This window comes from Ischnura elegans, chromosome 9 (genome assembly GCF_921293095.1).
Source record: "Ischnura elegans chromosome 9, ioIscEleg1.1, whole genome shotgun sequence".
NCBI lineage: Eukaryota > Metazoa > Arthropoda > Insecta > Odonata > Coenagrionidae > Ischnura > Ischnura elegans.
This window is the reverse complement of record NC_060254.1, coordinates 20,591,883-20,604,791: the sequence shown is the minus strand read 5'-3', so window position 1 is coordinate 20,604,791 and position 12,909 is coordinate 20,591,883. Positions and strand designations below refer to the sequence as shown.

At 40.2% G+C, this 12,909-nt stretch overlaps 1 protein-coding gene across 1 annotated transcript in view; it reads right to left on the bottom strand.

Annotated features, from left to right (window-relative positions):
- Positions 1 to 12,909, bottom strand: part of LOC124165804 — a 514,500-nt gene that overhangs the window by 109,812 nt on the left and 391,779 nt on the right. The window contains exon 6 of the mRNA XM_046543329.1: positions 730 to 1,000. Within this exon, the coding sequence (XP_046399285.1) occupies positions 730 to 1,000 (271 nt within the window). The remainder of the gene's footprint in view (positions 1 to 729; positions 1,001 to 12,909) is intronic.

Sequence of the window (12,909 nt, the reverse complement as noted above, 5' to 3'; positions counted from 1 at the left end):
ACTCGGGTTCTCAAGCGTCGGCCAAATTGAGAGAGATGGCCTATCTAGAAGCCTGATTAGCCTTTTTTTTGTCTTCTTTTTGACTCGTGAGTCATCAGAAAGATTTTGTGCTTTCCCGGAGAATAGACTTGGTGAAGAGTTCTCGGGATCGTCACCGGGTCAGGAACTGCATAATTGCCGACGTTTCAATGTCCAAATCGGTTATCGTCGTCAGGGCTGTGAGGTTATCACTGCCGACCGAACTGGATAACTGGCGACGATTCGATGTCCGACTCGGTCATCGTCCTCAGGGCTGTTATCACTCAAAGCCCTGAGGACGATGACCGAGTTGGATATCGAAACGTCGGCAGTTATGGAGTTCCTGACCCGGTGGCGATCCCGACAACTCTTCACTAACGCGAGTTATTAGATTTACTAAATGATTCGATCACTCTGTGACTTCACTATAGTGACTTCGTACGTGCGAAAGATCCACAGAGAAAAAATCATTCTCCTTGACCGGGATTCGAACCCACCTCCCCCGATTTCCGGTCGAGTGCTTTAGCCAGTTAAGCTACCAAGACGTTATTATTCCCGGTGGATATTTGAATCCGGGTTCGAATCCCGGTCAAAGCGAATGATTTTTTCTCTGTGGATCTTTCGCACGATTGTGCATTGCGGGTGACTCCCGTAAAAAGTTATCACCGCGGCTTGTACCGGTATACTTTAAAACTAAGACTTCGCACGTACCCGACTCCCCTTCCGCTCGTGTTGTGCGAGATGGCCGAGTCCCCGTGCCTCCAGAGCACCCTGCCAGCCACGCCCTCCGCCCCCGCTGGGGTCGCTGCAGGGGTCGCCGCTCCGCCCTGGTGCCTCTGCTCCGCCGCGCCGCTTTCCTCGGCCGCTCCATCGCCCTCCTCCAGCTCCGACGCCAAGCACGTCAGCTCCACCTCGCTGCCCGCCTTGTAGTATCGCTCCAGCACCTCATGGTGGTTCTCGTCCACGATCTTCAGAACGGGAGCTGTTGGAAGGAAAATACGTGGGAAAAATATTTTAATAAACACGCTTTTTCCAAAAACAGAATAAAGTGCACCGAAAAGAAAAAAATATAGCTTTTCATCACTGGCATAATAAATCCTGGTTGTTGATTAGTTTTATTAAAAATGACTTTAGGAGAACTTGATAGGTGAGTGAGGATTGGTAGAAAATATTATTATATAAACCTATTCAACACCGTGGCTTCATTATCCGAGTGATGAAAAGCTTATTTTTTTTGCGTATTAGTGCGTTGTACAGACTAAAAAAAAAACATTTTTTACCTCTTTAATTTTATTGTTTCTTTTAACGATAGCTAGCCTTCGTTTATTCTTCTTCCTTCCGGGGTTACTACTCCTAAGCCTGTTCCGGCTCTACGTTACCATCTTTTTCTTCGTCTTCCAACATTTTACTTGCCAATTGGTTGATATTTCATTGCTTCTTTTGGAATGATCTCATTTGGCATTCGAGGTATACCTATGTTCCTTCCATCTGTCTCTTTTTTCTTTTAGTTTATCAGTAACTGCCTGGACACCCAGTTCATCTCTTATTTGAGTATTTCTTAATTTAATTCATTCTTTATTGGTACCCAACATTCTGATCAGCAGAGTATAGTAGGGACTGCCATCAGTTTAAAAATTTTTATTTGTGTTCCTTTCCTCGTTTTATTTTTATTATTTACCGATAGCTAATTAGGGAATATAAAAAAATTAAAATTTGTAACACTACATTTCAGAATGGTTCAAAAGTTATTGCAGAAACTAGCCTCACGTATTAAGAAAATTTAAAACTATTCTTCCTTGAGTAAATTAAGTTTTTAAATTTATGAGAGCAAGATGGAACAAATTTCAAATGCCTAATTATTGAATATTGTATTGTCATCAGAAGGAATTAAGTGTGCAAATTTTAAAACCAATCCGAAAATGGGAAGTAGCTTAAAAATCAGTTACAAGAAGCCATCGATGAAACAGACTGATGGAGAAAGTTAAGAAAAAACTTAAAAAAAAGGGATGACGTTAAATGTGATTATGCTTATCTTACTGTCAAGATGTCTGCGATATCTGAAATATGAATCACCTCATCGGTATTAAAATCCTCGATAGAGCTTTTGGAAACTTCTTAAGAAAAATCCTCGCGGTACTTGGGTGTTCATGAAATGGAGTCAGGCGAATGGGTGGCGTTGGACAAAAGCTATGTGAAAAATTACTAAATAGTTTTGACTTCCATTCAAGAACAATCTGTTGATATTAGATACAACATTAAGCGCAAGTGATGGTCAGTTGCCTAGTAAAAGTATTAGCCTCTGTATTAGTAAATAACCTCTGTTGATTATTTCTCATTAATCTATTTGGGTTGGTGATAGTAGAAGCAATCTAAAGCCCCCCGTGATACATGCTGCATTTAATGACTTCTCATGAGAGGAAACCTCAAACACGCAGCGCATGATTTTTATCCATCCAGCATCTATATCCCCAGCTTTAAGTATATCATCCTACTGGAATTACCACCACTTTTAGGTACCCCGAGGAAAAACGAGTTTAGACATATATATGAAAATGATGGCTCAAATGTCTTAATGAACCCTTTAAATATAAAATCTGGGTTAACCTGCTTCACTATTGCTTCTTAACTTAAATCGAATGTGTCTTCCCGCATAAATCAAGATAAATGACTGTCTCTTGAAATTTTTAAGTGCTATTTTCTGGAGTTCACCCGCATCTATGCATTAATTAGAATGTAAAACACCACTTCATAATCTTCTTTGCAGTGTTTGACTTTCGATTTAAGTTGGTACCCGAGGAAATGCCTTGGATAAGCCATAAATTCCGTCATCCCAGCGTAGGTTTTTATAGAATACCATAAGGATTGAATTCCTGTGAGACGAAGTGCTTTGGAAAGTATCTCATTGGAAATTCTATCCAACTCTTAGATGACTTTTGACTCAAGATTCCTAAAATCTTTGAAAATCCCTGTTAAGCTATCATTTTATTGTCACCTGTGATCACCCTCTTAAATGGAATATCTCAAGACTAAGGAGGCGTATAGCCTTTTACACTCCGCCGTATTTATTTCGCCGCTATTTTTTTAGTAGAAATGACTGCCATTTTTGTCTTAATTGACCTACCGAAGGCGCATAGAGACAATAAATAAGCATTATGCGTGGCTAATGTCAAAGAAGATGCAGGGAAGGTATAATTTATCGCTCAATTATAGGGCCCAGACAACAATGAACGGGGAAACTTCTAGCAAGGTTCCAGCGAGAAAGGGAGGGAGAAGTTACTTCGAATGCCGAGTTACGCTATAATTCTTCCCGGGTGACAATTTTCAATGCAGTTCGCCGGAGTTGTGCTCTCGCCCAGTTCTTTTCGTTTTGCTCTCGCGAGGGCGCGAACTTAGCCTTTAAAAGCGACGTTGGTGCTGCTTGAACTGCATCATGCGCTGCGCAATAACTGCTATCACCCCCATTTTAACGCTGTCGTAACCGTCCCGCGGGAGTTAAAATCGTCGAAAAAGGAGGAGCCGCTCGCTGTGCAGTGAACACACGTAGGAGGCCACTTGGGTAGGGTGGCGTGCTTAAGCTTTTCCCATGTCGAGTAAGGGGAGGAGGCATGAGAGATTTGATGGAGGAGGAAGGGTAATGTACACATCGCTGGGGAATGGCTCAAGAATCGGCCTGGGGTCCGAGGGGGCAGTTTGCAGAGAGCTTAACTACCTACCAAAGGGACGAATGCATGGGGCCCCCATGCCATCCCTTGAAAGAGTGATATCGGTTGCCACTTCTGTCGCTTTTTAATTGCTTTTCAAAAATCTCCGCAATGAGGCGATAAGTAAATAGCGATCTAATTTTTTTCCAGTATTTTGGAGTAAGGTGTTTTATTTTATTGCGAGGATTGGTAACTAACACTAAAAGGACCGGGGTTGTACTGCGTAGAAGGACTACTACCCACTGTACAACCTTTTTCTTTGTTTAGCAATGCAACTGATTATTTTTTTTATTAATCCCCTTACAAAAAAATAATGAACTGCGGTCACCTCGCTCCTGCTTCTTCTACCTTGCCCAGGCCCATCACACGCCACTCGGTGTGACAGATATACTGCTTGTTTCCATTCAAAATATAATTAGGAATTTTAAATGCATAAATGTGTTGACTAAATTATGAAAAATGGCGGGGAGTAATAAAGTGTCGTTATTTCTTGAATAAAACGTGCTTTAACTTGATAAGTAAAATAGAATAAGAATTTGAGTTTTTCCCGGCGTATACTCTGCAGAAATAGTTCTCGGGTTGCCCACCGGGTGTAGATTTGGGCCCTAAGACGATGGCGGACTTACTCATTGAAATGTTGGGACCTGTGACTCAAATATACACCCGGTGGGAAACCTGAGAACTATTTCTAGAAAATAGAATAACTTAACCAGTCATTTTGATGGTTATTGGACTTTTAAGGTATACAGGTAGTATAGCTACATTTCTATGAAAAAAATGTTATGAAAAAAAGTTATATTTTAACAGATTGCGTACAATAAAAAATACATAAAAGTCAGAAAACAGGAAGGCAACGGAAAAAATTCTAGATAATATGTTTTAGTAAATAGAGGGTCTGGCCCTATTGTTACAAATATATGAATATTATTGTGCACATCATTAAGAGCATACATTTTGGTTCACTGACCTGAGCGTAAGGTATTACTACGTGCGTTTTAGATAATTCTGCTCGTCTTTTAGAGGCGTGGGCAGTGATGCCGACTCCATGGGGCCTGAGAGGGCCCGAGTCCCCCTCAAAAATTCGTTATGGGTGTGAGGAAAAAATGTGTCAGGCTTGTCGACTTTCTCCGGAGTGTCCAGATATCGAAATTCGAGTTATCAGGGTTCTAATGTTGATCATGTGGCTCTTCTCATATGCTTAAAAAATTTAAAACTCACTACTTACAAAATTTCCCGGGGCAAGATCCCCGGTTTGGGCCCCCCCAATAGTTTTTGCAAGTTGGCATCCCTGGGTGCAGGTGGGGACTTTTGAAAACCCATTTAATTTCCCAGTAGATGACAGGAAATTTAGAGGAAGAGTAGAGGATCCTCTCCTCTGTATTCATGCTAGCACCTAAACCCGTCTGCAGAGCTGGATTTCTACTAAGTGGCTTAGTTACCATTGGTATTGCAACGAATATTATATTTGTGGGTTTTCCAGTCGGTCTTTACGAGTGTTGTCACTCACTGTGAATTGATTAAGCGGCCACCCGCGTCTCTGACTGGAACAGCGATCCGAATATCACGGAAAAATAAGATATATCAATGGCTGTTAATCGTAATTTATATTCGTTATTATGTGGTCTATCACATTCATATTTCTGCAATGCTAATCCAAGTTGTTGTGATTGCTATATACTGGTAATGAATTGATCGCACTCACCTCATCACCGCGCTGCGGATGTATTTTGAAATCGACTAAAATGCGCCCAAAGGGGCGACATAAATCCAACTTCAATTTGACGTGCTTGTTCCTCCTCTTTGTAGTATCCTTGTTCACTGCATTCAGCTCGAAGGATCCGCACGACTGCAGTACGACTGAGCCATTTTTAAGTGAAGCGCTTCGATTTCTGCAGAATCGGTAGATCGGTTTCCCTTTAAGAAAAGTACTAGCATAGAGTAAGAATATACTTACTCTATGGTACTAGTTCGTCGGTTCGAACCGGAGAAACAGTTAGTCATTAAAAAGGGCCTGAACATTCACATTGGGAGCGTGTGTCGAAATTCTCATTTCCTTGTCGCTAGTAGTTAGCTACTCCCACGTTTAGTGGGATTATTTTGATCTATGTAACTGGATTCTGTAACACTGATATGGAAAAGAGATTCAGTAAAAACCGATTCAGTATGGAGACGGTTAAGTAGAAAATACCTACCGGGTCATTAGAATAAAAAACGGTCCAGTAGAAGAAACCGGCTCAGTAGAAATAACGGGATTAGTCGAAAATCTCGGTTAAGTAGAAAAATCTGGTTCACTAGAATATCTGAGTTCCGTAGAAGAAAAACCAGGTAAATAGAAAAACACGGTCCAATGGAAAACGGTACAATGGAAAAAACCGGTTCAGTGTGCTACAGTCGGTGCACCGGAGTCAAAATAGGTTGCTTTCAGACCCGCGAACGGTTGAGGATATCCTGGTCCTCACAACCCTACACTCCGGCATCATAACATTCCCGCATTATTCCTCAGAGAGACGTCGATCTATCTCGATCTATTTTATCGGACACAATGCTTCGTTAGTTTCGGGAGCCGTCGCACTGCATTCGTTAATCAAGCGACGGAATAGCGCCTGCTTTTCTTTTTTGTGCCCCCGCCGAAGTGCTTCTGCAAACGCAGTCCAGAGATGCGGGTCATGCGGTGATGGGAGGCCGATGCATATGAACGGAGACCCGGAATGACTAATTCGGGCCGAAAGGCTTTTTGGTTTATGCGCTTGGAGCAGCCGCGTGGGCATTAATGCAAGTGATGAATGCTTCGCTGTGCGAGAGTAAAAGGCGCCATCGGTGGCGGCGTGCGGAATTAGGTCGAAGGCGCTAAATCCGTTTGTGTCTGGCCAACTCAATTTTTCATCTCCCCGTCGCGCACGTTACCATGGGAAGCCTCCTTATGTAGACGAATCATAATGAAGAGGCACATCAAACCCAGTTTTTCAAGTTTGAATACGTTTAATTTGGTACTTTTTGTTGACTATTGGAAGCACGCCTGTCATCAACTATGAGAGAGAGGAATGCATGATAGATTTTTTTAATGAATAAAAGTTGTTTTATTCCACGCAGTATCCTAAAAAGACGCGCCTTTTTTATCAGACTAGTCTCTTATATTTAATGAATGGATCGCGAGTTCACTTCGTGGTATTGTGACATGATAGATTAAAAAATAAAGGTCGTTTTATTATGCTGTGGGGAATGTAACAATAAAATTATAATTTATTATAGTGGCGACGTAAAATATTCCCTACAGTATAATAAAACAGCGTTTATTTTTATTTCTATCATGTCATCATTCCACTAAGTGGACTCGCGAACCATTGATTTGAGAGGAATATAACTGATAACTTCAGGCTTTACTTTGTGAAACCTCTCCATATTGGAAATAAAGAAATAAAAACTTTGTAAGGTTCACTGTTATTTAATTATGGGCACGACCCGGGTTTCGTAACTTTGTTACATAGTCAGGTGTATGATCTTGCATATAATTGCATATATAATATGTGTATAAATATAAGATGCATGCAAGATCAGACACCTGACGATGTAACCAAGTTACGAAACCCGGGTCGTGCCCATAATTAAATAGCAGTGTACCTTACAAAGTTTTTATTTCTTTTTTTCCAATGCGAGGAATATGTTTCGTCTTTTCATCCACCTCACCGACTACCTGCATTATCATTTTGGCATACTGCTCATTCTGTTAAGGTGTTAATAATTCTGATATTTAATTGAAAATGCTAAATAATTCACGCGTATTTATGACGCGAAAGCCTTTACTCTTTTGCTAACTTGGGTGAACATTGCGGTATTGTTCTGTTTTGGTCGATGTATCCATTTCATTTTGGCAAAGGTATTAAGAGTTATATTTTGGCCTAATTTTAAGGTGATCATATTTGATTAATCGGCATTATCGCATAACCACAGTCGTGTCTGTTGCGAAAAACAATGGTCCTGCAATTCATGTTTTAGTGCATCGCGCGTTTTCCTGCTTCGAGCTTTTTTCGCTTGACAATGTTTCGCCTCTGTTTTGCTCGGTTTCATATTTCTGCGTATCGACGCATTATGGTTTTCCTTCGTGGTTAAGTGTACTTGCTGACACGCAAAAAATCGAAAGCTGAAATAATGGTATCCCTATGTCATGTGCGCTGTTTGGTATCACATATATGATAAAAATCTATTGAAATTTATGCTTGGTTTCGATGTAATCGTTTAATCATACTAGGGTATATTCATGACAATGCACCTAAGTATTAGTATTATGAATATTATTTTAATCTATTTAAGAGCAGTTTTTTACCTCTTTCATTAAACTAAGCGACGAATTAATGTCAACAAAATCACAGTGATCTTATTCTAATCATTGTTTGCAAAGTTTTTATGCTAAAATTTAAATTTTCTGAGCAATAGCGCATTTCCATTAACATAGTGGCCAAATGTAAAACTGGAAATTTTCCAATTTTACTCTCCGAAACAACTGAATACGATAATTTTTTATCAATGCAATTTTCTTTATTTTATGGCCAACGGATTTACTGATGGAAAAACTTGTATACTTATTGGAATAGGTTGCTGTGGATGACCATTCCAATCACAGAAATAGGATTGCGGTTTTCACTTGAAATCAATGTTGACAATCCATTTTGAATAATTTTATTGGAATAATATTCTGCCTTCCGTTAAGTTCCGGCAAACGCCGCCACCGGATATTGCACAAAAAGGCATACCACATGCAAAATCTAAAAGTAATGCACGCATGGACGGGCCTCAAGCCAAACATCAATTTGAAGAAGCCAATCTAAAAACCGGATAGCAATACAAGAGGCCAAAGAGATAGCCATGAAATGGGATCAGAATTTTAACTGAGATGGTTTATTCAAGATGGCTGCTCCCTCGCCAGCACAAGGAAGTGAGAGTTTCAGAAAAAGGAATTCGCCAACATTATATCATATGCGACATGAAACGACGATATGATGTGTAAGAGGCGGTATAATATGGGATCTCGGAATCTGAGTGACCGGAAGAAGCACAGTGTTACCCCGGCGAAACTGTCATCCGAAGAAATGGACCAACGCGGAGTTAATCCTGGGACACAATTCAGTTCGAATCGTCACACACAACAACCCGCGGAAACGTATAGAAGGATACCTAAAATTAACATTGAAAAAAAAAAAGATTTTTTTTCCGCGAATGTGGCTTCTAAGACTCTGGCGGACCGCAATGACGTACGGAAGGATAGTGAATGGAAAGCCGGAAATCGAAAATGTATTAAATTAGTAGTTTTGTAGGCTGAATTTACACGAGCGATAGATTGTGATACGAATAATTCAATATAGAATTTTCCAATCGGTGCTAAATGTTTTTTTCAAACCCCACGCATTCAAATGAGTTAATTAAATCCCTAATTGCGTCACAGATGGGTTGAGTGATCCAAATTTCACGGGGAAAATAATAGTACTTGAGGGAAAATACTAGTTCGCAGGCTCGAACCGGTGAACCAGTTTGTCATTAAATAGGTCCTGAACATTCACATTGGGAGTGTGTGTCGAAATTCTTATTTCTGTGTCGCCAGTAGTTAGCTACTCCCACGTTTAGTGGAAGTATTTTGATCAATGTAATTGGATTACGTAACACTGATATGGAAAAGAGATTCAGTAAAAACCGATTAAGTATGGAAACGTTTGAGTAGAAAATACCGGGTCAGTAGAAAAAAACGGTTCAGTAGAAGAAACCGGGTCAGTAGAAAATAAGGGTTCTTAAGAACAAACGGGTCAGTAGAAACAACGGGATTAGTAGAAAAAACTGGTTCACTAGAATAGCTGAGTTCCGTAGAAGAAAAACCAGGTAAATAGAAAAACACGGTTCAGTAGAAAAACGGTTTCTTTGGAAAATTAATGAACTTATACTCGTGATGTTGTACTCTGTTAAAGTCACAACTTCTGTATGCTATTCCTAATGATTACAATGTACCTATCCAAATTTTTGGGAATAAATGGATCCTCAGAGTGTGTGATGAAAGAGTTGTCATGAAGGTCAAATTCGCTAACAAAGGGCAGGGAAGGATCTTCAATTAAAAAATTTAAAAGGAAAAGTTGTTATTTATGCATGATATGTCTCAATTGACCTAAATATTATAGTTGAGTTATTACGCTACAAATAATAATGGTTTATGCGCCAGGCACCCAAGTTCAGTGGCACACAGAGGACGTTTTTTTAAATACCGACTCTTAAGTGGCAAAATTGAAAGTGAACAAAATGAAGAAAATATGGAACAGATTGTTTCCTGCTACTTGTTTTTTCCCGTGGGTGAAGATCTCAAATCCCTTTATAGAAGTTATCTCGTCATACACCCGGGAGTTACTTTTTCCCTGTTACCGACCTCCTTTGTCCTTCCGTTTAATTGGGGACCCTAGAAGCCTAGGGATAAAAATGCAAGTTTTATAATACTGATACTCAGTGATTCACTTGTTTACCTTTGCCACAGCAGTGTTGCATAGCTCACCGACCACGATTTGCAATTATCACCGAAATTATAATTATTGCACTTGTACCCATTGGATTTTAGGGTCCTCAATTGAGTTTTGTAATTTTTGGTGCCTGGTGCTTTAACAATTGAGTTTTTTAACTTAATAACTTTGCTCAACTCTAATATTTAGGTTAATTTAGATGAAATTTGCCAGAAACAACATTTTACGTTACAATATCTTAATTCAGATTCCTTAAAAAAAAAGTTCAGGCTCTGTGATAAAAGAGCTGTAATGGAGGTCAAAATCGCTAGCCAAGGGCAGGGAAGGATCTTCCATTATAATATTAAAAAGGAAAAGTTGTTGCTTATGCATGATATTTCTCAATTGACCTAAATATTATAGTTGAGTTGAGTTATTACGCTACTAATAATAATAGTTTATGCGCCAGGCTAAGCACAAAGAAAACCAAGATCTTAGTATTCAGCAGAAGAGAAGAAGTCAAGACCAACATTAAAATAGGGAGGCAAAACTGATAGAGGTGGATGAATTCTGTTATTTGGGAAGCAAGATAACTAGTGACGGGAGAAGTAAGAAAGAAATTATCAGCAGAATAGCCCAAGGGAAGAGAGCATTCCACCAAAAGAGAGACCTGCTTACAGCGGGAAACTTAAATGTGGAAGTAAAGAAACAATTTATAAGAACCTACATCTGGAGTATGCTCCTATACGGAAGTGAGGCATGGACAATGACCGCAGCGGAGAAAGCAAGGATAGAGGCCTTTGAAATGTGGTACCACAGAAGAATGATGAAAATCAAATGGATCGACCGAGTTAGTAACGAGGAAGTCCTAAGAAGGGTAGGAGAGAAGAGAAGCCTCATGAAAACCTTAATAAGAAGACGGAACAACCTTATAGGCCACATCTTGAGACATGATGGCCTGAAGAAGACAATCGTCGAGGGACAAGTGGAAGCCAAGAACGGAAAAGGAAGACCTCGAAAAAAATATATGGAACAAGTTAAGAGAGATGTGAAAGAGAAGAAATACGTAGGAGTGAAAAGATTAGCTGATAGGAGAACTGAGTGGAGAGCTGCGTCAAACCAATCCTAGGATTGTTGACCAGTGATGATGATGCGCCAGGCACCCAAAAATTACAAAATTCTATTAAAAAGGGCTCCCACTCAGCCGTTTAAACCATTAAACCGTGAATTTCGTCGTAAAACCTTAAAAAAACCTCTCAAACTTGATTTTAGATCTACGATTGACAGATCAAAAGAAAAATCGGGTTGTCGATCATATTTCAAGGTCAGTCAGGACACCGTCCACGCATTTATCTACGCAATTACATTCAAATCGCTATAATGGGTCCGTGTGCCATGATGACTCATTGACCTTAAGCCTGTACCAAAGCCATAAAAATGGAAACGAAAGTTTTTATTGACCCTGGCAAAAATGCACACTTCTTAACTTCCTTGGCACCCTGGGCCCTTCCATTTTCCCACTCGCAACCTTTAGCCGGAGGCGAATTTTGCAAACGATATGTGACATCAGGAGAGATAGCACTTTCATTGCTGCGTTTACATTTACGGTGTCTGTCGCGTTTGTTAAATTTTTAGTTTACGTGCGGCCGATGATTGCGCGATCAATATTTCTGCCTAAGATGGTTTGCCTGCAAACCGTGAATTTGACGTCATGCAGACCGTGAAAACCTGGAAAAAACCGTGAATTTTATAATTAAGTTTGAGTGGAAACCCTGTCAAAATATAACTCAATTCAATATTACTTTACCTCAAATAACCTGAATACTTGAGTTAAATTATCAAGCAACAAACCTCAACACTTCCTCAACCCTCCTCCTTGCTGTGCGCCATAAAACCTCATCCCTTTCTCAGCTGCTGCCTCTCTGTATGCGCTACGCCCATCCTCCCAGCAGTGGCCAAATTTGTCCACAGGATTCTCTCCTAATCCCTATATACCAGGTTGATAAAATTACCGGCCGGTGGCGAGGGAGAGGTGGGCAATCCTTGGGCCACTTCCCGCCTCCATTAAATGCGGTGGCCCGGCTGCGGAATTCTCAAGGTCGAGGATTAGGCAAAGCAGGTGCCGCCACCCCTCGCTCATTTCCTCCCTATTCAACCCTCGTACCCTCTCCAGGGTGCTCTCCAACATCCAGGGTCCTGGACAAGTGGTTTCAACCATCTCAGCCCACCCTGAACCTTAAGCACTCTGCCTAGGATAAAACCTGATATTTAACAAAATACTATTGTGCGTTATGCTGGACGCAAAAAAAGTATAGCTGAATAACATTGTTACAAGTATTAGGAATAATCTTCCCTCCCCTCTGTTTGTCGTATAGTAAGTGAAAGGGAAGAAAGTGGCAGGGAAGGTTAAGTTTTTCCTTGCCCGGGGAGTTGAGTAAAACAAATTGTAATTAAAGGCTAGTAATTGTTGCCGAAAATGAATTTATGCTCAGATACTTAAAGTTTATTGTGAATAATATTATTGAATAATATTTTTTCCTTGCGTTATGCAGGGCTCCCACTAAATTTTGAAACTTTGATAACCTTAAAACAGTGGATAAGCTGTGAATTTTTTCTACCGTGAAAACACCTGGAAATAGCGGTGCATTTCGTCGTAAAACCTTAGAAATCTCTCAAAATTGATTGTAGAACTACGATTAAGCGATGAAAACAAAAATCGATAT